At 43.9% G+C, this 26,388-nt stretch overlaps 4 protein-coding genes across 5 annotated transcripts; 1 reads left to right on the top strand and 3 right to left on the bottom strand.

The window, feature by feature from the left end:
• The first annotated feature begins 1,146 nt into the window (after positions 1-1,146).
• LOC100839837 (pentatricopeptide repeat-containing protein At4g21705, mitochondrial) lies at positions 1,147-4,130 on the top strand. Its single transcript, XM_003574095.4, has 2 exons — positions 1,147-1,528; positions 2,614-4,130. Exons 1-2 carry the CDS (start codon positions 1,196-1,198, stop codon positions 3,814-3,816), a joined length of 1,536 nt encoding a protein of 511 aa, XP_003574143.1. The 5' UTR covers positions 1,147-1,195; the 3' UTR covers positions 3,817-4,130.
• Positions 4,131-4,373: 243 nt separating this feature from the next.
• Positions 4,374-8,211, bottom strand: LOC112271718 (monothiol glutaredoxin-S11). Its single transcript, XM_024461516.1, has 3 exons — positions 7,908-8,211; positions 6,792-6,866; positions 4,374-5,957 (listed from the first exon to the last, which is right to left on the bottom strand). Exons 1-3 carry the CDS (start codon positions 8,079-8,081, stop codon positions 4,731-4,733), a joined length of 1,476 nt encoding a protein of 491 aa, XP_024317284.1. The 5' UTR covers positions 8,082-8,211; the 3' UTR covers positions 4,374-4,730.
• Positions 8,212-9,153: 942 nt separating this feature from the next.
• Positions 9,154-12,169, bottom strand: LOC100839226. Of its 2 annotated transcripts, none has more exons than XM_024461505.1 (4): positions 10,252-12,169; positions 9,722-9,946; positions 9,492-9,611; positions 9,154-9,412 (listed from the first exon to the last, which is right to left on the bottom strand). In XM_024461505.1, the coding sequence occupies exons 1-4, from the start codon at positions 11,401-11,403 to the stop codon at positions 9,368-9,370; spliced, it is 1,542 nt and encodes a 513-aa protein (XP_024317273.1). In that variant the 5' UTR covers positions 11,404-12,169; the 3' UTR covers positions 9,154-9,367. The 2 variants fall into 2 exon arrangements, with proteins under 2 accessions (XP_024317273.1, XP_024317272.1); XM_024461504.1 differs by having other exon boundaries at positions 9,154-9,418; positions 10,252-12,167.
• A 2,102-nt stretch (positions 12,170-14,271) lies between these two features.
• Positions 14,272-18,651, bottom strand: LOC100838711. Its single transcript, XM_003574092.4, has 5 exons — positions 18,437-18,651; positions 17,871-18,214; positions 17,335-17,430; positions 15,319-15,378; positions 14,272-14,836 (listed from the first exon to the last, which is right to left on the bottom strand). Exons 1-5 carry the CDS (start codon positions 18,567-18,569, stop codon positions 14,612-14,614), a joined length of 858 nt encoding a protein of 285 aa, XP_003574140.1. The 5' UTR covers positions 18,570-18,651; the 3' UTR covers positions 14,272-14,611.
• Between the last annotated feature and the right edge of the window lie 7,737 nt (positions 18,652-26,388).

The raw sequence follows: 26,388 nt of genomic DNA, 5'->3' as shown, positions 1-26,388 counted from the left end.
TGCTCGTTTGCTTGGTTTATATTTAATTCGGATTCCGCATTGGGCATTCAGGTGAGTTTCAGCATCTAGCACCCATGACAGGTAATTCTTGCCCGAAATATCCAGAGCCGTGAAATCAATCTTGGCAAGATTCGACATAGTAAACTACAAAATATATAGATTGCAAAATTCAAACAATCACGCAATAACAAAATATAGAAACAAATACAAAAGATAATGTCTTACCACAAAAATAACATTACGATCAACGTAAAGTTTCTTACCTAATTCTTGATAGCTTTTAGAGACAGTCGTGCTGATAAAGTGTTATAAAATAACTAGTTGTAATGTAAGAGAATATAGAATGGAGAGAGTGAGAGATCAAATTGGAAATTCTTATTCACTTTCCAATATATAAGCTCTCATATATATAGTCATATATGAGAGATGGAGTTACAAGCATTGATGCTAGGAGAGTTACACCATTAAAGTAGGAGGTTGCAACTTTGATGGTATAGGGGTTATGGACATCCACATTAATATTTCATAACAGTAAGAGCTATTTACTTCTTTAATCAATTTTCAGCCATGCTAAAAAATGTAAAAGTTCATTACTCCTAAAGTGTATATATATGAGATAACCTAAAGTGTATGGCTCTGCTAGATATTGTCGTAGTACCATGTTATTTTGAACTTTTCCATAATCTATTGTAAAATGGAGCTCCATTGAAAAATTGGATTTTTACCAAAGGGGATTTGGTTGATCTACTAATTTGAGTTTGTGTTTTTAGCTCGAGTTAATATTTAATACTCTTACGTTTCTTAAAAATTGACACGATCGCGTCAATTTTTATGAAACGGAGGGAGTAGATGGAATATTCTTTTGTGCTTGCTCTAATATCCGTTGCTCTCGGCCGTTCCTAAATTTAGGATTTCTGTATTTGTTATCCTCGCAAAACAAATCATATCTTTTAGGCTTTTTAGCTCGAATTTAATCGGTTGTATGCCGCTTCACCTAGTCTCACATTTTTTAAGCTCGAGCTATTCTTTATGTGATCCATCATTTAAGTTCGCATACACTATAAGATTATGAGATAAACACAACTTTTTATATTAAAATAATGCAAAGCCGGCCTCGTTGAGCCAAAAGAAGAAAAAAAACAGCGAAATCTCATTAAACCCGAGTCTCCAAAGGAAAACCTTGCCACACCACACTATGGTCTCCTCGTCCCTCTTCGCCGCCGGGCGCCGCCTGCTCCGCCTCGGCATCGGCAGGCTCCCCCGCGGCCACGCCCATTCCCACGAACCCACCCCTCGTGTCCTCCATCTGCGCGCCGCGTCCTCTTCGCGCAGTAACAGTGCTGAGAGTAGGCCGGCGCGGCCGCCGAGCCTGCAGTCCACACTGTGGCCGCTGGGCCACCCGAGCACGCTCCTGGTGCCGGAGATCGAGCGGTGGGCGGACAAGCCAGGTAACCGCCTCCGCCCCGTCGAGCTCGAGCGCATCGTCAAGGAGCTCCGCAAGCGCCGCCGCCACCGCCAGGCCCTGGAGGTACTTCCCTCCCCGTGCCCTCCTGACTCCTCGTTGGCTGTTCGACAAAATGCCGTAGTAACTTCCCCTGGCTCTAGGCGTCCCTTTTATCTCCTGAAGCTAATAAAATACGAGAGAGTTGCTGCGATTAATAGGGCATTCTCCTGTGAGACACACAGTTAGAACGTTTTTGCAATGGTAATTTGTTTCTTGTTGTTGCCAAGCTGTGCAATCACGTGGAATACTTGTCATTGTGAACAGGAGGGAAAAGACTGCAGTGTAGATAAGCATTTTGTGTTATTGCGTAATGTTAAGGATGCGTGCAGTTAGATGATCTGAGTGCTTAACAGTAGCACACGTGCATTAGGAAGGGAGATGGCGTGTTTAATTTCTTTAGTTTAACTTTTGTGACAGATTTCTTGGAAAGTTTAGCGAGAAATGAGGAGGTCAACCTACTCTGGAGTTAAAACATGAAATTACTCCTGTGCTGATCAACCTGCATCTGCATTCGTGGTACAAATTTAGAATTATGCACAAACTATGGCGCCACTGGTTTGCAAACATGTAAACCATTGAATTAAATGAAAAATATTATGTCCTGTAGTTTGTCACCAGTAATTATATGGAATCGTATCTACTCTTGAAACGCTCCATCTTTTGCTTTCCAAACCCTCTTTGGTTCATAGGAAAACCATATGAATAGGGAATTTTCCTTTGTACCGCACTAGTCATTTGTTCGATTGAAATGATTTGAGTAAAGGAAAAACACAGGAAATTTTCCTTTTATCTCAGTTTCAAAGGCAGAGAGTTTCTACAATCCACTTGGGTCTCAATTTTTAATTCCTTTGCACGAAGACGATACAATTGATTTTGTTGGCATAATAATATTTCAACTTTACTTTTGTTTGTGGTTTGCCTCTAGTTAGACATGTTTATTAGAATTTCTTTATTTTTTTCTATTCATGTGAATCTAACACTGAAGTCTACAATTTTCCTGTGATTTTCAGTTCTCTGTTTTGCACATGCATTTCTATTATATTCCTGTATTTTTCCTTTTCCCATGTTCAAAAAATCATGCGAATCAAAGCGGCCCTTACTTTGCTCAGGTCTCCGAGTGGATGAGTGCTAAGGGGCTTGTCAAATTCTTACCAAAGGATCATGCTGTTCACCTGGATTTGATTGGTCAAGTTCATGGAGTCGGAGCAGCAGAGGCCTACTTCAATAAACTGGCTGATAAAGATAAGACAGAGAAACCCTATGGTGCACTTCTGAACTGCTACACGCGAGAACTCCTGGTCGATAAATCATTGGCTCATTTTCAGAAGATGAAAGAACTGGGATTTGTGTTTAGCAGTCTCCCCTACAACAACCTCATGGGCCTCTATACAAACCTAGGACAGCATGAGAAGGTCCCTTCAGTGATAGCAGAGATGAAAAGCAACGGTATCGTGCCTGACAACTTCAGCTACAGAATATGCATAAACTCTTATGGTGCACGGGCAGATTTTTTTGGGATGGAGAACACCTTGGAAGAGATGGAGTGTGAGCCTCAAATTGTTGTTGACTGGAACACCTATGCTGTCCTGGCGAACAACTACATTAAGGGCAACCTGAGGGACAAGGCAATATCTGCCTTACAGAAAGCAGAAGCAAAAATTGACATAAAAGATTCTGATACCTATAACCACTTGATGTCCCTCTATGGCCAACTGGGGGACAAGTCAGAGGTGAAGAGGCTGTGGGCGCTCCAGATGTCAAACTGCAAGCGGCATATCAATAAGGACTACACTACAATGCTTGCAATGCTTTTGAAGCTTGATGAAATTGAAGAAGCTGAAGCCTTGTTGAAAGAGTGGGAGTCGAGCGAAAACGCGTTTGATTTCCATGTCCCAAATGTCTTGCTCACTGGATACCGCCAGAAGGACTTGCTGGACAAGGCTGAGGCACTGCTCGATGACTTCTTGAAGAAGGGAAAGATGCCTACTTCAACAAGCTGGGCCATCGTAGCAATTGGTTATGCGGAGAAAGGTGATGTTGCGAAAGCCTATGAGCTAACAAAGAACGCCCTTTGCGTTTACGCGCCGAATAGTGGTTGGATTCCGAGACCTGCTATGATAGAGATGATACTCAAATATCTTGGCGACGAGTGCAATCTCAAGGATGTTGAAACCTTCGTTCATCTCCTGCAAGCTGCTGTTCCTATGAACTCAGATATGACCGACGCCTTGGCAAGGGCTCGTATGAGAGAAGAAAAGAAGGTCGAAGATACAGGGAAAGAATCTCTCGGTTCATCAAAGGCATCAGGATAATGTTGCTCGAACTCATCATTATTAGTGAATGGAGCTTTAGCGCCAAGTTGTGGTAATTGTACTGTGCTATCTTAGTTAGCTGCCGGAATTTTGTTAACTAGATTAAGATTACCTGCATCTAGAAAATGCTATAAACCAACTGTCTCGCACAGAAACAGGAAGGAAATTTCTTGATTGTAGTCATCACTCAGATTTGCATCGTTACAAAATAGCCTGCTAACGAGACGGATGTATTGAACCAAGCGGCATTGCAAGCATTGTAGTGTAGTCCTTATTGATATGGACTATATACCTCAAGAGTGGTGTTTTCAGCATCTGTCCTATGTACCTTAGTCCTAAGAGATCGAGAACAATGACATTAGTTTAGTGCAGGCACCCGAGAACGCTCCATAAACTAACTTTGGCACACATCTATTAACTGTGAAAAAACTAATACTCACTCCTTCCGATAAAGAATGTCTCAATTTTGACTAAATTTGAATTACATCCAAATTTTGACAAACTTGAGAGATCTTTTGTTGGACAGGGTACTAGCATTTTGTTTTGACAGCATGAAATAAATATAGCTGCTCCCTCCATCACGGCTTTGAACTAAAGCTAGTTCAAAATTGTGACAACCTTTATGGGGAACAGAGGGATCCCGTAGTACATTTCTTCTCCAACATTCAGCCCGAGCCAAGGCAGTAAAAACGAAGTTGTAATATAGACCAACTACTCAACAAGTCCCTTAAGTTATTTCTTCTGCAGCTGTCACAGTTCAAGCAGCGTAGCACTGGGATATTCCAAGTTTAAAACATGGATCTACAAATACATCGGCGTAAAATGCCACTGAATAGAGCAATTTGATATATAGGACAGATGCTGAAAACACCAAACACCATAGGACGGACTGCGATAAGACGCGAGGATACTCATTACTCCAAAAGCGTGGACTTCAGCTCTCCGCTCTTCTCCATCTCCAAAACAATATCACAGCCACCCATCAGTTCTGATTTGTAGTAGAGTTGTGGAAAGGTTGGCCAGTTCGAGTATGTCTTCAGACCTTGTCTGACTTCTTCATCAGATAAAATGTCAAAAGACCCAAAGCTGACCCCAGCTCCTTTCAATGCATTCACAACTTTTGAACTGAAGCCACAACGTGGAGCATCTGGGTTGCCCTTCATGAACAGCATCACCGGGGATGAGGAAATCAGGGCCTTTAGTCGGTCCTCTAAGCTCTCTTTCGGAATAACGCCTTTCTCAGAGAGAACCTTCTTCAACTCCCCACTCTTATGCATCTCCATCACTATGTCTGAACCACCAACCAGTTCACCCTTTATGTACACTTGAGGGTAACTAGGCCAGTTTGATAGAACCTTTAGGCCCTGCCTAACCTCATCATCAGAAAGAATGTCAAAACTTGAGAAAGGAATCTTCTCTTGCTTAAGAATATGTACGACCTTCCCACTGAACCCACACTTGGGCTCCTCCGGTGAACCTTTGATAAATACCATCACCGGGTTAGAATTGGTGAGGCTCTCCAAACGAACTTTCTGAGCTTCCGTAAGCCCAACTGGTTCAGGACTCTTTTCAGTTGCAGACTCGGATATCACTGGCTCCTCATTTCTGCTTCCTTGTGGTCGAAGAGGAATGTTGTGCTCCTTTAAAACATCCTTCAGTTCGCCACTTTCATGCATAGCAATAACAATATCACATCCACCAAGCAGCTCACCTTTGCAGTACAGCTGAGGAAAAGTTGGCCAGTTAGAGAACTTCTTCATCCCTTCACGTACTTCATTATCTGTAAGGATGTCAAAGCTTCCAAATTCGACACCTTCCTGCTTCAAAATGTCAACCACTCTTCGGCTGAAACCACACCTTGGTTCTTCAGGATTTCCCTTCATGAATAAGATGACAGGATAGGAATTGACAAGCTGCTCCAATCGCTTATTCAGCATATCTGCCTGTGTGCTTTCAGCAGCAGAAGATCCATTCTGCCGTGCCATTTCTTGGACCTTTTCAAGTACAGCAGGCCCAGCAGCCACCCCCAGGCTAGCAGGTGCAGCAGACTCGGCAACATTGGCAGGCCCAGCAAATTTTGCAACCTTGTTGGCCAGGCTGGCTGGATTTGCACCCTCCAGAGTATCAACAGTTTTGCCTTCCTGAAAACAGATGACACATCACAGATGAAAACCTCTTATCAAGAAAGCAACAGAGGAAACTTCCAAAGCATTCAACAAAAAAGACTTGGCATTGAGTTGAAAATCCAGAAACTAAGCAAACATGACCTTTCACAGCCTAACCCCACATATTTACATAGCAAACATCCCATGAGCATCTTAAGATTGTCAGCAAGGAATTTCACAGGAACACCAAAATCTCAAGTTTAAGCAATGACTAACTAGCCTGTCAAGAAAGACACTATACATGTCTGACATCATAGGTGCCATCAAAATATCAGAGGCATTATGTTGGTTATAATTGTAGAAAACATTCCACAGTCCATACAGCATCCCCAAAACATGAATTTGGAAATGTTAAGTGTCTGCATGCTATATCTCAGAGCACACTTACCAGAAGATGTAAGAGCATTTATGCATAGACTAAATTAAACTATACATCCGCATAGAATATTTAGTGCAGACAGGCTAGAGTAAATTCAGTGAAGTGTGCACCTAAATCTGTTATTGCACAGTATACGGGGGCATGGGGCATGGGGCATGGTAGAACATAATCAATGTGATTGCTTGTAGAATGGTTCGTTCTTAAAAGTTTGAGAGTTGATCCTAACAACTAATGCATCCCTGTCATGACGGCAGAGCATCTTTTTTTCCTTTTGCTTTAATAAAAGGACAAGAGAACTCATGCGATTCAACTTCAATAACAAAGACAGGCACCATGATCCTATAAGCAGTCATTGTGCAAAGAATTATAAACAATGTGAAAAGGATTTATAGAATGAATCGCATTACAACACAGTTGTCAAAAGTAAATACCTTGCAGAAAACAAAATATGGAACTGCTGTAATGCCATATGCCTCTGAAATTTCCGGTTGTTCTTCAGCTTCAACCTGATAGGAGTTAGCGACATAACATGAGTAAACAAGAAAAGGCTTTACATATCAATATTTGAAAATGTGTGTTGTTGGCAGTCCTTGGCAGTCCCAACAAGGATGAAGCATAATCACTTGACTAAAGAACACCAAAGTAACAACTTAGGCACAATAATCACAGGGGAGAAATATTTTACTGCACCAGTATTTACCCAATGCTCAGTCTGAACAAATAATAGTGTGGACCTAGTACATCGCATACCAGTAGCAAATACTTCCTCCTTTTGACAGGGGTTAGTGTATTTGGTTTCGTTAAGAAAAGTTTTTGAGCAACAATTACTCCATTGATATGTAATTTATATGATATTAAACTGCAATTATCAGGAAGCACTTTTGAAGACGAATCTATTGATATAAATTTCATGTCTTCAAAACGATATATTAAAGAAGCAATTATTGGTCAAAGCCTTGTCTTAAAGAAACCAAATATGCCAACCTTTGTGAAAAGGAGGGAGTTTTATTTACATAGGATTCGACAATGGGTAATGCTTGACCTACTGCAAGGAGGTGGGTTTCAAGCATAATTTTGTTGTATTTAGCTGCTATCTCACACTCTTAACTGAGCCATAAACAAACTCCAAGATCAAAGGGTTTCGAGCACATGTGGGTTGCATTGAGTTGTTGTTATATTATGCTCTTAACGGAGTCCATGGCTAATGCGGCGAGCAAAATGCTGCCAGCACAAGTGCATACGCATCACATGTTTTTCTACAACACATGTTAACTCAACACTCAGCAGACAGTATTCGGAGAATCTCACCTCAACTAAATAAGCATCACAGCAGAATTACTAATCAAGCACATGAGAAATAAACGGGAATAGTAGCAGTTATCATCGCGGGAATTCCGAGACGCTAGCCACGAAGCTGAACCCTAGACCACCCCTGACAAATCACGACCAATCAGAAAATCCCTAGTCTACCGCGACACGGCGAGAGGAGTAACAGGACAGCAAGGCGGAGAGGAAGGCGGGGAGGGGTAATAGCAAGTAGCGCGCACCCGGAGGAAGAGCGCGTGGGGAAAGTCGACGGCGAGGTGGGCGAAGACCTCGTCCATCTGCTTGGAGGCCTCGCACCAGGCTGCCCAGAAGTGCACCGCGGCGGCCCGCGCGCCGCCCACCGCCGCGTCCAACTCCGCCTTCGACCCAACCTCCCTCACCGCGCCGCCCGCCATCGCCACGTCTCCGCCTCAGTCACTCTCTCAAAACAACCGACGGCGAGAAGGAGAGATTCGAGGAGAGAGGCGGCGACTCGTGGAGACGCGAGGGGGTTGCGGCTTGGGGTTTTCTTCTCCCCTGCGGTGAGGTGCGACAGCGACGGAAGATTCCAGAAGGGCCCGGCGCGTGGGCTGCAGTTGATTTGGGCCTGCTGGGAATGGGTTAAGAGCCCAAGAGGTAAAGAATTTGGTCCGACGAGTTGCCACTCCTCCGGCCCGGCAAAAAGCAGGGTTGCTGCGGCGGTGGTGGGGTCCAGCCGCCGTCCAGGAGACCCACCCTGTTCCCGGCCAACGAGTCTATAAATTCAGAGGATCTCCGCGGCTTGCGAGTGTCAAGAAACCCTAGCAGCCTTTCGCCTGAATCCCACGCCGCCTTCTCAGGTCTGGTATACGAGTGCTAGGCTCGTCCTCTCCTCCTCTTTTTTCGTGGTTTTGATGTGAGTTTTGTTCATTTCTTTTGAGATGTGTTAGTTTGATGGTTCGGATCGATGATGCTCTTGAAGAAATACTGCGTTATCTTCCTGATCAATGCGAGGCCGCTGCGATCAGCATCGGCTTCCCTGATGACACCATTATCTCGCTGAGATCCAAAATTGCAGCAAATTTCTCTTTTTTTAAAACGAATTGCAGCAAATTTATCTCGTTTGCACATGTTTCTCTGAACTTCACATTTTTGGGAGAAAAGTATCCGTGGACCTGGATACATTTTTGGGAGAAAAGTGTCCGGTGGACCGTGGTGTATCTGAAAATATGCTTGTGACACGCACGATAGGATTACTTTGCGAAATAGATCATGCGTGCGTGAGTCTGACCAGCTATTCTCATCGTTCATGAGACTCCATGTATGTAAACCATGTCGGTGTTTACAGAGTTGGCAATTGGTATATGAACACAGAAAGTACAGCATTCCAAGCAGACCCTCAATTTGTTTTTCGGTTGTTCTTTATCGCTGGCAAACTAGTCTCGTACGAACAAAATCATTCCTAAGAAACGCCAGCTCGGTTCTAAAGAACAACAGACACGCACAACAAAAAGATGAAACTGAGGTCGCTGAAAATGTGGTTCGACAATAAAATCAACAGCGTTAGCAGCACATTCTGGTTACTACAATCCAGTCTTAACACAGTTTTGAACAAGTAAAATACGTGTCAGCCTTTTTTACAGCTGTTCTAGTAAATTTACAACGGCTCCGGGAGAATCCCTCTAATTTCCTGCAGTTGCGAGGCAACGTGAGTACCATGCCTTTATCCTTCGGCTGCATAGAACGGAAGCGACTTTAGTGGCATCACCTGCTCCTGCAACAAATTTGTGACAGTGAGTTCAGATTTGCATTGTATCGTCCAAGTAGGAACATAGTGCGATGATCACCTCAGAGTTCTCCAGATGTTCTGAAGGGAAATGAAGTCCAGTTGAACAGTTCTCGAGCACCTCAGGGCTCTTCATCCATGCCTTGTGTGCTTCAATGGCTTTAAGCTTGTAGCGAAACATCTGCCAGATCGAGCTGAATTTTGTGAGCACACAATTTACTCACACAAAGCTGAGCTAAAGCAAGTTATATGGAAGAAAATATAGGTGACTGAAAGTGTTCTGCTCCAAACCTCGGACAAGGAAATAGTCGGCTTTTCGAGTTCATCTCCCTTGACGTGGATACCTGTACCCTGGCATTCTGGGCAAAAGATGGATGTTATTCTGCTCTTTGGTGCTGTTTTTGCCTTCCTTCCTCGCTTGCTCTTCCCCTTCTTTAGAATTTGGTCAGCTAGCACCTCATATTGGCACAAAATAGTCCAGTGCAATAGGCATGAAGTGTGGAATAGATGAAAAGCCTACAAATATCATGTTTAGCCAATTCATCAAGTAGAAGGCTTCGAATTTGAAAGAGGGAATTATCTTTCTATATTTGTGAAAAACAAAGATTTAATCATTGGTAAAAGCACTGTCTTGTTGGATTTTGGAATTTATGACTAATATAAGGATGGATGTATCTCTACTTACAAAAGAAAAATACTAAATGAGCCAACTTCTAACGGTATTCTGTTTGTGCTTGTCTCTGTAAAAATGCAAGTATAACTTGTTGCCTTGAGGAAATATTAACAAACAGAAAGATGAAAGAACGTTTGAAAATACTAACCCCACTCAAGTTTCTACTGCTGCAAGCTAGGTTTCCTGTACTGCAGTTCAGCAAGGTAGCTACATCCTTTCCAGGAAGCATTGACCGCCCACAAATATCACAAACTTTCTCGGCAGCAAGTCTCTTCTGCTTTCTCAGCTCTCTCCTCATAGACTTGCTGGATAAGGATCTGCCTTGAAGATTGCGTGAGGTACCTGTTGGGGAACCGGTCACAATAGCTTGACTGATGCCTTCAGTCTGACCATTCGACTCTTCTGAAGATGCCTCTTGATCAGAAAATGACTTCTTCCTTCTCTTTCCACGATGTCCTGCGTCATCTATTACAAAGAAAGATCCAGCAGAGATGGGAAGGTCCTGAGCATCAGAAGGCCACTTCCTGCCCAACTCATATGCATAAGAGAAGTTGACTATGGCAAAACCAGATTGTTCATAGATGTTACACCCCTCAGAGTCATGGGAGGCTTCTTGTCCTACCCAAGCACACCACATCTTGCTAACCTTCTTACAACTTTCGGTAGCTTCAGATATCCTGTATGCAATGTTTCCGTAACCCAGGAAATGCACAGGCAAGTTCAGAACAGCATCCTTTATCAATACACCAGGAATAACAAGAGGACGATCGACTCCATTGTGGTTTGACAATGCAAGATATTCAGATACAGCAGCAGTTCTACCATTGGCATGTTGATTTGCACAAACTAGTGTGCCTTCCGCACCATTATGGGAGCTTGAACCATCTCTCAACCTTGAGGTAACCTCGGTGTCATTCCTGGCAAACTCAGAATGGGAAACCAGAGCCAGCTCTCTGGTGTTATGAGAGCTTGAGTCCAGCAAGAGAGGGCTATTCTCTCGTGAATTGTTGAAGAAGAGTACACCATCATTGAACGGCCATGGCATGGGCCCAAACAGTGTGACCTTGGCCTCAGCATACCGGCGTGAGTGCAGATTCCCCTTAAGATGGTCGAACAGCACATTGTCACTGAAGCATTCGGTGAGGCAGATGGTGCAGAAGAAGATGACACGCTTGCCAACACGACGGAGCTCCACGTAGGTGTGCCCATTCTGCCGCACCTCCCTAAGCGTGGCCTTCGCAGCAATCTCACGGACATCCACATGACCATTCCGTTGCAGCACCAATTCCTTCCCCACCATGGTCAAATTCCCTGGAGTTACCAACAGCACCGACTCCCTTCTTCTCCGTTCCTCTGGCTTACAAATCCCCCAAATTAACCTCAAGACCAAGACAAACTCCTCCCTCTTTGCAATTTCTGTAGAATCACCACCAAAACTCACCCCCGATTGAGATCTCTGTTTCCTCTTCCTCCCAAGTGCGATTGCAAGTTTAACAAATAGCGACCGTAAATACAACACAAATAAAACCTAGCACAGACGGTCGTATTCGTATGTTTCCAGCCATGGGAAAGGAAGCAAGCACGAGGAACCTGTCCAGCAGCGCGAACTCGCAGGTTGCGTCAACCCTAGACATCAAATCGAACACGGAAGGCAGCAAACCCTAGACTGCACGCCCACCGAATTGGCGCAGGGGAGGGATGGCGAGAGACCTAGCAGAGGACGACGGGTCGAGGCTGCTGGAGTTGCTGTTGCTGCTGCGGCGGCGGAGAAGGAGGAGGTTGGTGTCGGTTGCGGATGGTGCTCGGCAAGGAGGAAGAGGAGCGGAGGAGGAAGCAGACGGACGATGGCGCCGAGGGCGACGAGGCCATACGATCCCAACGCTGCGGCCAGGGGGGAGGTCGGCGGCGCTCGGCAGTCGGCGGCTTGGAATTCCCCTAGTTTTTTCGATTTTTGTTTGGACGGGGAGTTTGGAGGGTGGGGAGGAAGGTGCGAGACAAACGGGAAAAGTGAGCGCGTTTCTGGATGGATGGATTGGACGGAGGAAGACGAAGGCCCGGTGAAACAAAGCTGTCTTCCGTTTTTCCACTTCCCCTCGAGAGTAAAATACGGTGCTTAGATTCTTAATTTAATCACTGCATTTTGGAATCCGATACTTGGTCACTAAACTCGACGAAATGTCCCACCCGCGGTCACCCTCCCGTATTTCTAATGTATTTGTACAATCTCACTGCCACGTCAGCGCTGCATTTTGCGATTTAGCCCTAGAAAAAATTCCGAAGGACCTTGGACGTGGATAGGCGGGATTTTTCGATCCCTCTGCACGCGTACATGTGCCAAATTTCCAGGTATCACTCTGCACGCGTACACGCGGCCATGAGGATAGACCGAGGCACACGGAGATAAAATGAAGGGCCTCGGCGGGCTCCTTTAACTTTGACAAGCAATGTTAGAACGCAGGAGGTGACTTTTCTTCAGCGAATGGATCAGTTGATCGACTCCTCTCAATGCTTGCTCATCTTCACACTCAAATAAAGGAAAAAAAGAACAAAATTTCGTTCAGCAGGGCATTGGAGTTTGCATTGCCTCTTCAAAATGCAGTCACAGATAACTGTAACTGGTGTGCCATGCCAGACGCATTTGTGTTTGACATTGGGGCAGAGCGAGATCGGAAGCAGAGGAGTGGCGTCGCCTGGGAATGGAGCCACGAAGGGGAGCCGAGCCACCTGACAGGGACGCGGCGAGGGAAGGCCGCGCCAGCGCCGAAGCAGGGCCAAACCGCCTAGGAGGGGCGCGCCGCCCGGAATAATTATTATCTCTACCCGGCCTGGTCTCTGCCGACGGCCAGTACTTCACTGATCACTCGCTAATGGCTCATAGGCTTGTTTTCTTCAGGCCCTGCTCTACCCAACACATGCTCTTTCCAGTCTCACATATTCACGAACACCTTAAGGACATAAGAACACCTGGGAGGGGGGCTGGTAGACGGAGCGGGGAAGGAAAGCCACTGTGCCGGCGGGAAGGAACGACGAACCTACACCAACAGAGGCTGCAAACGCAAAAAGACGGGTGATGGAGGAGGAGCTGTAGGCGGCAGCCATGGAACCAGGCAGCAGCAACAGGACGTGCAGCTCCCTCTCCCAAACAGCCATGGTTCGTGGCCCTCGTCCACTTAAAACACATTTCCACATAACCTCTTCACTTATTGCATGCTTGGTAAAGCTTGATTCTCACGTTTGAAACTTTGAATTACATCACACATTTTATATCTGATGGCACCGAATGAAGATTTTCACAAACTGCAGCTTTCCACGTGTATCCTCTACTCCCTCCGTTTTTCAATTAATTGACGCCGGTCATTTGCAAAAAAAAACATATTAATTTACGAAATCAACTTGCAGTACATTTTTTAACAGAATGTGGACACAGAACGTGGACTGCACGTTGATTTTGAAAAACTACAGTTTTTCTTAAAAAAAAATTCATAAAACGTGAACTGCAGTGATTTCGAGAAATAAGACGCCGATTAACCGGGATCTAAGGATCGAAGGGAGTACCATACTACTTTGTGGCGTGCACGCGATCGAATATGCTTCTAGGAATCTAGGCTCCTCTACGCCGATGCGAATTCATGATGATTATTCGACGCGCTCTAGACGTGCAACCAAAACAACACCGACAGGCGACAGCGCACCTAACCGCAAACGAAAATGAAATGAAATAAATAAGAGCGGTGCTGCCGCACGTGTCGTTGGGTAGCAATAACCACACCCACCGCGGTCTGCTCGCCCAGGCCAACATTACGAGGCGAATCGATCAAACAAATTTCTTTTTTTCTCGAGGGGGGGAATAATTTCTCTCTTGCAACCACAAGATGCAGGAGCATATGCTTTAATGCTTATTAGCTGGAGTAGTCTGTGCGATGGGTACATTCTCTTCATAAAGCAGCTGATGATGTAAACGCGTGACGGCAAAACAAAACTTGAAAGCGATGCAAAAATTCAAGATCACCAACACCTCATTCCTTTGGTTTCAGTTTACCCCAAGATTTTACCTACCGGGGACGTTTTGGTAGGGCCACTTCCTGGTTTATTTTATTTCCAGAGGTGCCACAACCAGTAGTGAACTTCGAAGTCTCATAGGCGTAGCTGGTCTCCTTCTCAAACCACAAGGTGAATCTTATAAGCAATAAAAAAACAAATATGTCCAACACCAATACATGGTCACATGTAGTTCTGATGAAGCGAGCTGGGTAAACATCAAACATAAAACTGAACTTACTATGGCCAGCGTCAAACTTCTCACATCATTTAACTAGGCACATGTCTCACCAGGATTGCCACGGTGGAAATCATTTGTTACTGTTGAAATATAACATGCGCAAGCCAACAGTTTATTGGGGCTCTGAGCAAGTAAAACTGTGGGTCGGGTATGCATGCCGAGCTGTGTCAAACAAGAGTAACAGAAGAAACAGAGGGCTTGCGGAAAAGACACATGCCCTCAGGACTGTTTACGCTGTCTCCACATCAGGCACATCATCGTTGACAATGTCTTCTGGCCTGGCCTCCTGCTCCACGAATTCGTACCCATTTTCCTCCTCAGAAGCATCCTCCTCCACGCTTCTGCCAAAGATGAATGGTCTCTTACCCATCGTCGTGAAAGGCATAAGACCCAGCGCACGCGAGGTTTTTATCTCTCTCGCAACCTTGCGCTGAGCTTTCGCACTTATCTTAGTCTGAGAAGCGGATCAATAAGTTAGAAACCATGGCCAATCAAATGCACCAGCACAGAGTCATGAATACAATTGTGAAACCGACCATCGGGGAAACAGGTAGGTATACCAAAATAACACTGCACTGAGTTAAAAATGAAGATGATACTCTGTATGTAGCACCTTAATCATAGAGTTGGGTTACTCAGCATCATCAACTAACAAGAACATTCAAAACGAAGCAACTTCTCCATGTTGTGAGTGAGAGTAGCATTTAGAACATTGCAAACTGGACATGAGGATGAGGTCATGTGTTGAAGGGTAGTTGCTATGTGAACTCTTGACACCCTTTATTCAAGAAATGTCATTCAGCTCTGAATAAGTGAATATGCATTATTGGCAACCATCTAAGAAACCATGAGCCCAATTTATATTATATTCAGGAATGTGTTCACCCCCAAAAAAATTGTGATCTTATATAAAAGCCGGGAAAAATATCTTGTTACCTGACTCCTCTTGATGATAATGCCAGCTTCTGTAAGAAAGTTGGAGAGGAATCTAACATTCTGCAAGGAATTCCATGTGGTCAGAGACTGCAACCGAAAGATAATTGTAATGGAGCATGATATTGGAATGCATCAAGCAAATCAGAGTTGTGGTCTCTCAGTAAATTGTTATATATCCATGCATGGATGTGTCTAACTATGGATGGCTATTAAAAAAATTTGATTACAAACCACCAAAAGATAAGATGTTTAGCCCACTTAAGCAAACTGGCACACTTTTGTGGCAAAATATCCGGTGAAAACCACCTCTACGGTGCAAACTGTGAAAACTCCATCGAAAAAGGTTCAAAAAATTCTCGAAAAAATTACATGTGTTAGAAAAGTGATGTTTTATATATGTGCAAAATTTCAAGTCCAAACTCAATGGCGTTTGGTAGCAGCGGAAAAAACAATTTCTGCATGAATAGTGATCTTTCAATGTCTGACACTATTCATCGTAAATTTCTCTTTTTAATTCCTTCCAAATGATTTTGACTTTGAACTTGAAATTTTGCAGGTTTGTAGAAAATCACACTCCCAACATATGATATTGTTGTAGAATTTTTTTGAAACTTTTAAACATGGTTTTTATGAAGTTTGCACGGTTTGCACCGAATGAAGGTTTTCACCAGATACGCCGCCTTCCACGATGCCATTGTTCAAACTTTAGCGAACATTGTCTCGCTTACAATTTTACACACTTTGGTCATCTTTGGCTTCAAGCCTCAATGCCATTGTTCGTTAAAGTTTGCCACATGCCACTTTCCCTGAGATCCCTCAGCCTGAGATCAAATTTCCTCTTCTCAAACTGTCTGACAGGGATTGAACTTCTAACTATTTTTGTATTAATTTCTGCCTGTCAATGTCAGTGCAGGAGTGTTTATAACTTTTTCATGGGGTACATTTGGATGGTCCCGATTGCAAAGCACATGACGTAAGGCCTGCCGATCCATTGTCTCTGTTCTTGAAGAAGCTTTTAGCCAGATGTATTTTGGGATTGGGAGATTGATGAGGGAATAAGCCTGACGATCCAAGCTATACGCAACATAGAGTGAACAAGCACATTAATTTGTTTGGCAGAAACAAGTTCACTGTTGAGCATGGGAAGATTGGTGGTATGGTTATGGGCACTGCAGTTTTCCTTTTTCTGATTGGGTTCCTAGCTAGCAGAAATCGCCAAATGGTCTTGGTCTTGACATTTTTCTACTTTCTTTATGATGATTGGTGCTATGATTATATTAGTTTTCATCTAGTTAAGTAACGCAAGACAGGTCTATGTGGTATAACATATGTGGTTTCTGGAAACAAAAACAAGGAAAAGAGTAACAGAAATGGATGGAGTGGTATGTTCTAGTGTTATTAAAGTATCCAGTTTATTTCAGCGGCATAATAACTAAAGTGTTCATCTTCCAGTGGTATGTAACTATTTTTTTCCTGAGTTGCAGCATAATTTTATATATCAAACGATTGTTTAGAACTTTAGGTTTTCAAAATGTTCATGCACGTTGTAGATGTTCAAATCTTATTACATGCCTACATAAGATCACCACAATTTCTAGCTTTGATACATATTGTGCTTTGACATTTGCATCCAAATGCTGTCTTAAAAGAATGTCATGCAATAACCCCAATCAATAAGATAACAAGAAACATGTCAGCTCAGTATAATGAAGAAGTTAATATTACTAAATTTCTTCTTTTTTGTGAAGAAAAATTACTAAATTTCAATAGATAGAGGACACATCAATAGAAAATGTCATGCAATAACCCCAAGGTATTTGGGCAAATCAGAACAGGCAAAATACTATAATCATCTAGATACTACCATTGTCATTGCATTCTCTATCCCTGAACTTCATATATATATTGGTTAAAAGCTCCAGAATTTACAAGCTACAAATTACTGCAAATTCTACAATTCAGTTTAAAACAAACACTATTGCTAGTTTACATCGGTTATCGAGCAGATTTACTTACCCTAAAATCGGCTTTTCTTAAAACCTCCTTTGTCGATGTTTCAAACTGAGGTCTAGGAGGATTCCTTGGGGCTGCTGGCCTCGTAAGGTCAAGATCCTGTATGCAAGAGAGTTGAATAAAATCTGGTGTTCGAAGAGTCATTACAGTACATAACAGTCCTTGATAATAATTAAAAAAATGTAATTTAGTTTACAAAGCTAATGCTAGAACACCATCTTCTGGTGGTTTTCAATTGCTAAGGCAAATGGAGGGACAGGAATCAATTTCATTTTGTTTTGACAAACATCTATCCACAAAAGAAAATCCAAACAGAGTTCACATATTCAGCCATATTTACTGAATGTTTATATAGGATGAAATACACCTAAAGACCGCAAGAGATTTGTGATATCTTGAATGCATGAACCAATAAAGTGATGAACTGTCAATCTGGGTGATCACTTTTCTGTGTTGTTCCGTTATCCTTGGATAGTGGAACCCTCATCAATGATCATATGAAAAATCAAAATAAAGTGATGAACTGATTTCCCTCTTACCCGGACATTGTAAGTTGAGCCTCGCCTGCAATCCACATCGGGCCTGAAATCGTAGTCCTCATCGTCAACCTCCTCCGTCATCTGAAAGGTGCGGGCTGCGTCATCCAATTTCTCGTTCATGCCATCGTTCAAGGAATCGAAACCATCCATGAACCCAGAACTACTCCTGCCTCCAAACCCAAAGTTACCCCTGTCACTGTTCTGACCAAAGCTGCCCATCCCAGGTCTTCTAAAGGAGTTCCCAACCCCATCGAGCTTCCGGAAGAATGGGCTATCATTTGATCCTGTCTGCTCTCCAAACAGCCGTTCTTCAAATTGGCTCGCGCTCTCAACCTCGCCCTCCACTGCGAAGCAAATCGGCAGGTAAAAAAGCAGCATGGCTGAAATATTCAGACGTCCGTCCCCAAGGGCGGAGGACCCGGTAGGGCAAGGTAGGAAGACCGCCCTACCTTGATTTTTTGCCTCAGTTACGAATTGGCGAATATTAAGGAGATGAAACGGGGAGCGAAAGGGCGGGATCTGTTCGTGGGGTGACGGGAGCGAGAGAAACGAGGGGAGATAGATACCTGCGGTGGAGGCGCTCGCACGAGGAGTAAGACGAGAGACGGAACCAGGGGGCTGGGGCGCTGCTCGGCAGCGGGATGCGAAGGGAGGGGTGGCGGCGCTCGCTCGAAGACGAAGACAAGCGACGCGGTTCATGTTTCCAAGTCTGTCTGACCTCGTCCGAACTCCGAAGGGCACATTTCGAATTCCACCTCACACTTGTTCTCCCCGCCCCCACTCCAAATCGTCCACGCAGCCACTGTTCTCTCGCGGGCATTTTCTTCTCCTCTCTAGTGCCGCTAGTACCGCCGCTGCCAACAACCACAAGTCAACGTTGTTCCTTTTTCTCATGAACCTCACATCTCTCTTGCTCTATGCTAGTGTGGCTGCTGCCAACAACCGCCGTCGTCGATAGTCACCTCTCCCAGCATGTCCCTCCCTCTCAGCGTGTGGGGTGCCAGCAAGTAGAGGAGCAGGTAGCGGCAAAGACCGTCTGAGGTGTCGGAGTCTTCCCTGATCCCCTTAGGCCTGACCCCTCCCCGTTCCCCTGACCTGGTGACCAGGGTGTCAAATATCTATGGGTGTGTCCATATCTCAAATACCTGATTTTTAAAGCAACATGTTTTCTTGATAGTCGATAGTATCAGAGACACTCCCTTCTATTTTCTTATGAATCTTAAAGAACAATGTAGATCCAACGCTGAACAATCAACTTATCCCTAACTAAAGTCATGTGATTTAGATATAGCAAACCCGAATATCTCTTTTTTAGTATGTAAGTATGTAGATGTTTCTGGAAAAAAATATAACTATATATTTAGTCTTATAAAGAACTAATTTGATAATTCATCTCCATGTCTTTTATCATTCCGTGAAACATTGGATTATTAGAAAGATATATGTAGCATCAACATTATTACACATTTGACAATCTATAGTTATATGCAATGTGATATTGTACTTACATGAGTTCGGATAATACAAATATTGAATGTAAAATTAGTTCAAATATCAAAGCGGATCCCAAAAAATAAAGAAAATCCACCCATACAAATATTGAATGTAAAATACAGAACATTACAAGAATTATTAAAATATACAAACTAAACACATTAGAATACATTTTTGCAATCATAAAATAAACAATTAATGTTATATGTCTTATATACGAATTCGCCCTACCTCGGTGTATTTTTGTGCTTCGCCCATGTCCGTCCCCCTAAATATCACGCGGATCATCGTTGCATTTACAAAATGGTGGGTTATAGCACGCAACACCTAGACAACAGGTTTGCGCTAAACCTAGATTTCTCCTACCATTCGATTCGTTTTGGTGTTGTGACGGAATAGAGAAGGGCGGGTATTCAACTTCCGGACACTGCATGCGTGTTTTGGAAATAGTGGATGGAACTGGATTGGAAGGAGGGGTCGGGGGTGCTCAATGGACTGGAAGGAGTGACGGAACGAGCAGGCAGAGGCGGCGGAGGGTGGTCGGTGTGAAGGGAGGATGCGCCCGAGCGTGCAGCGTCGCGGAAGAGATCTTCTCAGCGCCGAGCTCGCCATCTCGCTCGGTGGCTCGGCGGCGGCGGCGCAACCCAGCACTACAGGGAAGCAAAGGTTGGGGATTAAGGGTTTGGGTTCGGAGGTCTCTTTGGGTTTTCCTTAGCGTTTCTGAGTCCGGACCCCGATAGATGCTTCTTTGTGTGTTCTGTGTCTTCCTAATGCTTTAGCGGTTAGCTGAGGCTGGTCACAGTGCATAGTAACATTATGTGTATGTTACTGGTATATATTACCCTGTCAACAGTGGGACTAGCATAATTTGCATTAACATATAAACTTTATTAATTGTCTTATAGACTCATCATATATTGAAAAGTGTGATGTGATGGTAACATATAGTTACCACCTCCCACTCTTTCTTCATTAATTATCATGCCATGTCATCAAAATGTCTAACTGTCATTTATGTTAGTATCTAAGTTACTTGCACTATGAGTAGTCTGATGGTTTCTTCCGAAATACTACTCGGTAATAAATTCACATATTGTAGGGAAATGGCAAAGAAAAAAATTGAAAATATAGTGGTTTTAATATTTATTAAAAGGATAATAACTATTACACAGTTAGGATAATAACTATTACACGGTTTACACCGTGATTCAAATTAATTGTCGCAATATTTTTGTTCATCGGAGGGGTGTATATAGATTGTTGTCGTAGTGCACCTAACTAATTCTTTTAGTCATGACCAATTTTTTTTTTGTGTTTGTTTGGATGGTTGTCAACTTTTTGGCATTGTTAATGCTGCTTTGCCAACACAAGTTTTTTTTATAGAGTTGGCCAACTCATGGTTAAACAAAACCTTAACCAAATTTTTGGCGGGGCAATTGTGGTCTCAAACCAAACACCTCATGAGTTCTCACGTAATACTCGCTCCTACTACAAACATCCGAGTGAGTTCCTCCACCACACAAGCTCTCCTTTGCCATTGGGTTGACCCCTCGTTGTAGAAAGATGTTTGTGGTATGGGAGGCCAGTCAACAATCCAAGCAATCCCCTTCGGTAAAATGTTGAGATTGACAACATAACGAAGGACCGGTAAATTTCGTAGTGTAGTAAGGCCATTCGAAAGGAGTGAGATGATGGTAAAAATATTTTTCTTTGAGAGGGTGATGGTATTTACATGATAAAGAATGTCTTTGCCACCCTTAGTAGCTGGCCATAACAGCGACTACTACGATGACGCACACGAACTGTGCAACTCAAAAAGCAAGTCCAACGGGCATGAACTGAAGTTCAGAAAGAATGTGAAGAAAAGCGAAGGAAGGCTAAAGTACGTGAATATTATCAAACTTGCATAAATAGCGCAAAGTTTATCCTATCATCTCGCTAAATGTGCTAGACAAACCACCTGACGCGCCGGCAACGGTGCTCCTGTAATGTATAAAGAAACAATTTGAATAACTCAAATATATTCTATAAAGTCAACTGACAGAAAAATGAGTTCACACGTAAACTTACGACATCTCTATCCTTGATGGAGCTGCATGGGGGCGCCGCTCCCCCTCTCCCTTGCCAGCATAGATTTTTTTTTTAGCTTTGGTATAATCATTGGGGGCCTACCGGAATATTTTTTCGTAGCTCTGCCACTATCTCCTATGGTGATTCAGCGAAAAGTATGTGACGTCATAGATGACGCTTCACCAATAACGTGTAGACATCCAAAATAATAAAGGAGAGGCTGCAGAGACACAGCAAAGAAGTTGCTCCAACAAGAGAGCCGTCCCAACAACGAAAACATTGTATGGTAAATAGAATTGGTTACAGAATAGAAAAAGATGTTAACCTGGAAATAGATATATTAGTGAAGCCACTGCTGCATAACAGCGATTGCTACGATGGCGCACACGAACTGTGCAACTCGAAAAGATAGTCCAATGCATGGAACGTCGTCCATCCTGACCCCCTGTGGCGGTTGTTGCGCCGAAGCGCAAGAATTGAAGTTCGGGAAAATGTGAAGAAAAGCGCAAGAAGACTAAACTACGAATATTATCGATCTCGCGTAACTAGCGCATGATTTATCCCATAAATCTTTATTTGCATGCTAAGCATTCCAGACGAACTAGCTAACGCACTGGCTGCGGTGGAAAGCATTGCTCTTGTGATCTATAGAGAAACAATTCGAATAACTCAACTAGATCCTAGAGAGTCAACAAACAAAGAAAAGAGTTGACATGTAAATTTACGGCTTTTTCTATCCCCGCGGACCTACATGTAGGGTCAGGGGGACAATGCCCCTCCTCCCCCCCCCCACCCAACCCACACACGCACCCTCAACTCAGAATTTTTTTTACTTAACATTTGTTTTCTTTGTTCCGCCACTGTGTCTTATGATAATTACTGTGATGTCGTAGACGACGCCTCACCGACAGCGCGTAAACATCCAAAATAATCATGGAGAGGCTCCAGAGACACAATATAGTGGTTGCTGCAACAAGAAAGTTGTCCAAACAACGAAATCACATTAGTTACGGTAATGAGAATTGAATAGAATATGGTGTCGTGATTACAAAATAAAAAATATGTTGACCTGAAAGCAGGATATCAGTGGCCATAACAATAACTGTATGATGAAGCACACGAACCATGCAACTCAAAAAGCATAGTTCAACGAGTGTGCTTCCATGGAACGTTGTCCATCCTGACCCCCTATAACTGTTCCTGTTCCTCTGCACCTCTATCGCATATAAGGCCATGTGGATATTTTTCGGGCTTTTTCTTTATAAAAAACATGGCAGCACAGATACATGGAATCATGACAGAAGAAATAGCATTCTACAAAAACAAATTGCATATGCAATCACAATATCCATTTGTTTCTAAGGACTGATAACTCATACAAGTTTAAAGTAAATTAGCAGAATGCTCATGCGCTGCAACGAACAACAAAATAAAATGATACACTCGAAGACATATGCATCAAACTATTTCTTCTTCCCTTTGGTCTTCTTTGACAATCACCAAATATCACATTTAAAAAGGTTTATTGAAACAAATCTTTATTTTTTATGATTATATTAGATTTTCAGCCTATTTACATCCTGATTACCTGAACTGTGTGGCGATATTGTCCAGATCTTTTCATTCAAACACACAAATTAAATGTTATGCTTTACTGATGTGTCTCTATGTCCACCCATAAACAATAGTGTTAGGCATTTACATCAACCATGATGTACTCAGAAAATGCACGCAGGGAGAAGGTAATCCAGCCGTTTCCCAATATAAGCCTAATCCAGCATTGGACACTAAGGGTGTGTTCGGGAATCCTCCAACTTCTAGCTTCTCCAAAATCCGCAATGGAGCAACACCGAACAGCCAAGCTCCGCGAGCTAGATCCGTGAAACTGGCCCTTTTTTTGTACAAAACGCGGAGCGACGATTTTGAGGATTCTCATAACAGCAAAACGCGGAGCAGGCAAAAATTACAGCCATCCAGCCACCGCTAAGTGGAAAATGGTTTGTTCCTCTTCTTTCTTCTCCCGATTCCTTCTCCCTTATCCCGATGCCTTGGTCGCTAGGACAGCCTCCCTCACCGCTACCTCCATCTCCTCTGGCAGTTTCCCCAGCCACCGACGTTGCCTTAAAGCACATCACCATAGATCTAGCCACCGGCCTCTGGGCGCACCTTACCTCCCCACGGACCTCTCTGCCCGAGACGACAAGCTCACCCTCGTGATCTACCTCCACGGCAGTGGCCTTGTGGCTGGCTTGGCTGCGTCGACGGATCGGCCACGGACGCGCCGGTGTATGCGTTCCTCAGCCGTTGCTGCGGCCAAGCGCGTGTCCTCGTGGGTTCGTCGAGTACCTTCTCGCGACACCTGAGGAACCCCGTCTCCGCCTGCTATATATAGTGGTACGATGACGCGTCGGCTGCGCTCCGGTGGGCCGCCTCGTCGAGCGCCACTGCCAATCCGTGGATCCGGGAACTTGCCCACTCGATCGAGAGAGCACAGCAGCACTGAGGTGGTCAACCAGAGAAATTGGGGACGGGAGGAATCGTTTGAGGAGGATTGGGAAGACAACCCAAAAAAAATAAAAAGGGAATGGGCTTCCGGCCCAGGGAAAACGAGCTTTCGTCCCAATTGAACCGTGGAGTAACGCCGAACATGCTCTGCTCCGCCAAAGACGCTGGAGTGGCCCCTAGAAGCTGGATCGAAGGAGTTAGAGGAAGCTAGATAACTTCCGAACACACCCTAAGACAGTTTGTGCCCGCTTTTAGCAATTAGTTCCTCTGGGAAATTGGGTACCAGGCATTGGAGCACTTGCCTACCCTTGTTTTCTGACTTCTCGCACACGACCTTCACAATCCAGCCGTCGATGCCATCCACTTCAGTAATGAAATGCTCAAATTTTATAAGCCAACCATGCAATATAAATATGGTTTCCATCTACTCCCTCCGTTCAATAATTCTTGTCTCAAATTTGACCAAAAATGGATGTATCTGTGCCAAATCAACAAGTGATGCACTTCTAAAACGAAGAACGACCGCCACCGATTTGTAAGAGTAAAAATATATTATACACATGTTCGAAGGTTGCTAACCAAAATTACTAGCCAAACATTTGATACAATTTATAACCATTTCAGTGAATTATTACGAAGCTTCCGCTTTACTAAAGGGAAACGATCTTTGTAGACCGACTGATTCCTGGGAAACGTCGCCTCCTGCGCGACCGTCCGATTAGATCGCCGTGTGATCCCTCTGTGTCGTGCTGCAGAGGCTCACGGGCTGTCCCGCACGAGCCCGCATGTGCGCCTGCTGCTGCAACTCTAAGTGTATTTCCTGCATGTCAGATGTGTACGCATCATTCACATCATCGAGCTAGAAATAGCATCTAGACTAAGGAAAATGTTGCCGAGATTATTTAATCTGGCTCAGATGACTCTAACGAGATGGATGTAACGCAGCATGTATTTTGCTAAGTGTGCATAGCTAAAAATATTGCAAGGTTCTGATACTTTTTTAGAGACAAATGTGGCATTTCTCGCAACCTTGGTCTGTCGCAACATAAAAAATCTCGTATGAAGCATTGCAGCATCCAAAACTTATCGCAAAATTTGTCTCTTGCAACATAAAAATCTGATATAAAGCATTTTGTCGCAACATTGTTCTCTCGCAACAAAATATCTCGTAAAGGACTTCCAACATCTAAAACTTATAGCAACATAAAAAATCTGACATGTAGTACTTCATCACAACATTGGTCTCGCAACATAAAAGATCTCATATAGAGCATTTCGTTTGTTCTCTCACAACAACAAAAATCCCGTATGAAGCATTTGCAACATCTAAAAACTGATCGAAACAATTGTTCCTCGCAACATAAAAAGTCTCACATGTAGTATTTCGTCGCAACATTAGTCTCGTAACAATTATTTTCGTATGAAGCATTTGCAACATCAAAACAAATGCTGCATATCCAGAATCGTTGCAACATGATGTGTTTTTGAACGTAGCAAAACAAATGCATGCTTGTAGCATCTAGAAACATATATGGTTTGCAACATCGAAAAAAAATCATGCGACAGGCACGGAGACGTCGTCAAGAACGGGCGACGGCTCCAAGAGAGAAAGGATGGACTTGGTGGCATGCTGAATTAGGAAGACGAGCGGCGGGGACATGAGGGCAGCCGGAGGCGTTGCGTCGAGGCAACTGCAGCGGCGGCACGGCGCGCCTACGCAGCAGAGGACGGGGCGGTGGCGGCAAAGCAGCGACGTGGCGCCAGGCCGTGTGTTGGAGTCGCGACAGCTGGCAGACATTGGATCTGGCGAGGTTGCATGCACACACGGCTGCTGCATGCGCGGCTGATGCGAGCACAGGGAGCTGCGAACGCGCCGGATGAAGCGTAGGGGCTGCTGCGGAGACCCTCGGACGGTTATAGGCGTGGGGCCGTCACAAGCAAAGCTAATGCATGCGTGGGGCCGCTACAGGCGTGCTACTGTGCCAAAGTCCGCGGTGATTATCTAAACCAATCGTGTGCATTCGCTCGCTGGAATCGCACGGCTGCCGACCCGGCCGATCCCCCACGCGAATCCACCGGCCAACACCTAGCGTGCTCCTTCGTACAATGTGGCTGATTTAGGCGTCTATAAGAGATAATTTTGTTGAGGTCGAGGAAAGAGATTGAGGAAAGAGAATAGATTGTCTATAGTTATACGGACAATCTAATAGACAATTTATAGACATATTATGTACTCCTGATAGAAAAGAGAATAGATTGTCTGTAGTTCTACGGACAATCTAATAGACAACCTATAGACATATTATGTACTCCCTTTGATCATAAATTTTTGACTCAAATTTATCCAAATATAAATGTATTTATTTTTAAAAATGTCTGGATATATGTAATATTTCGACAACAATTTATGATCAGAGGTAGTACCATTTTGTATATACTATCTGTAAAT

Source organism: Brachypodium distachyon, chromosome 3, assembly GCF_000005505.3.
Source record: "Brachypodium distachyon strain Bd21 chromosome 3, Brachypodium_distachyon_v3.0, whole genome shotgun sequence".
NCBI lineage: Eukaryota > Viridiplantae > Streptophyta > Magnoliopsida > Poales > Poaceae > Brachypodium > Brachypodium distachyon.
This window is presented reverse-complemented; position numbering and strand designations above follow the sequence as displayed.

Excerpts from the sequence above, each read along its gene's own strand:
- LOC100838711 (XM_003574092.4), bottom strand. The coding sequence starts at position 18,569 with ATGAACCGCGTCGCTTGTCTTCGTCTTCGAGCGAGCGCCGCCACCCCT. Across the intron at positions 17,431-17,870 it reads GCTCAACTTACAATGTCCGG|GATCTTGACCTTACGAGGCC; the intron begins GTAAGAGGGAAA and ends TCTTGCATACAG. Across the intron at positions 14,837-15,318 it reads TTATCATCAAGAGGAGTCAG|ACTAAGATAAGTGCGAAAGC; the intron begins GTAACAAGATAT and ends TCCGCTTCTCAG.
- LOC112271718 (XM_024461516.1), bottom strand. The coding sequence starts at position 8,081 with ATGGCGGGCGGCGCGGTGAGGGAGGTTGGGTCGAAGGCGGAGTTGGAC. Across the intron at positions 6,867-7,907 it reads CCCACGCGCTCTTCCTCCGG|GTTGAAGCTGAAGAACAACC; the intron begins GTGCGCGCTACT and ends AACTCCTATCAG. Across the intron at positions 5,958-6,791 it reads CATATTTTGTTTTCTGCAAG|GAAGGCAAAACTGTTGATAC; the intron begins GTATTTACTTTT and ends ATCTGTTTTCAG.
- LOC100839226 (XM_024461504.1), bottom strand. The coding sequence starts at position 11,403 with ATGGTGGGGAAGGAATTGGTGCTGCAACGGAATGGTCATGTGGATGTC. Across the intron at positions 9,947-10,251 it reads GCAGTAGAAACTTGAGTGGG|GCTTTTCATCTATTCCACAC; the intron begins GTTAGTATTTTC and ends TGATATTTGTAG. Across the intron at positions 9,419-9,491 it reads AACATCTGGAGAACTCTGAG|GAGCAGGTGATGCCACTAAA; the intron begins GTGATCATCGCA and ends AATTTGTTGCAG.
- LOC100839837 (XM_003574095.4), top strand. The coding sequence starts at position 1,196 with ATGGTCTCCTCGTCCCTCTTCGCCGCCGGGCGCCGCCTGCTCCGCCTC. Across the intron at positions 1,529-2,613 it reads GCCACCGCCAGGCCCTGGAG|GTCTCCGAGTGGATGAGTGC; the intron begins GTACTTCCCTCC and ends TACTTTGCTCAG.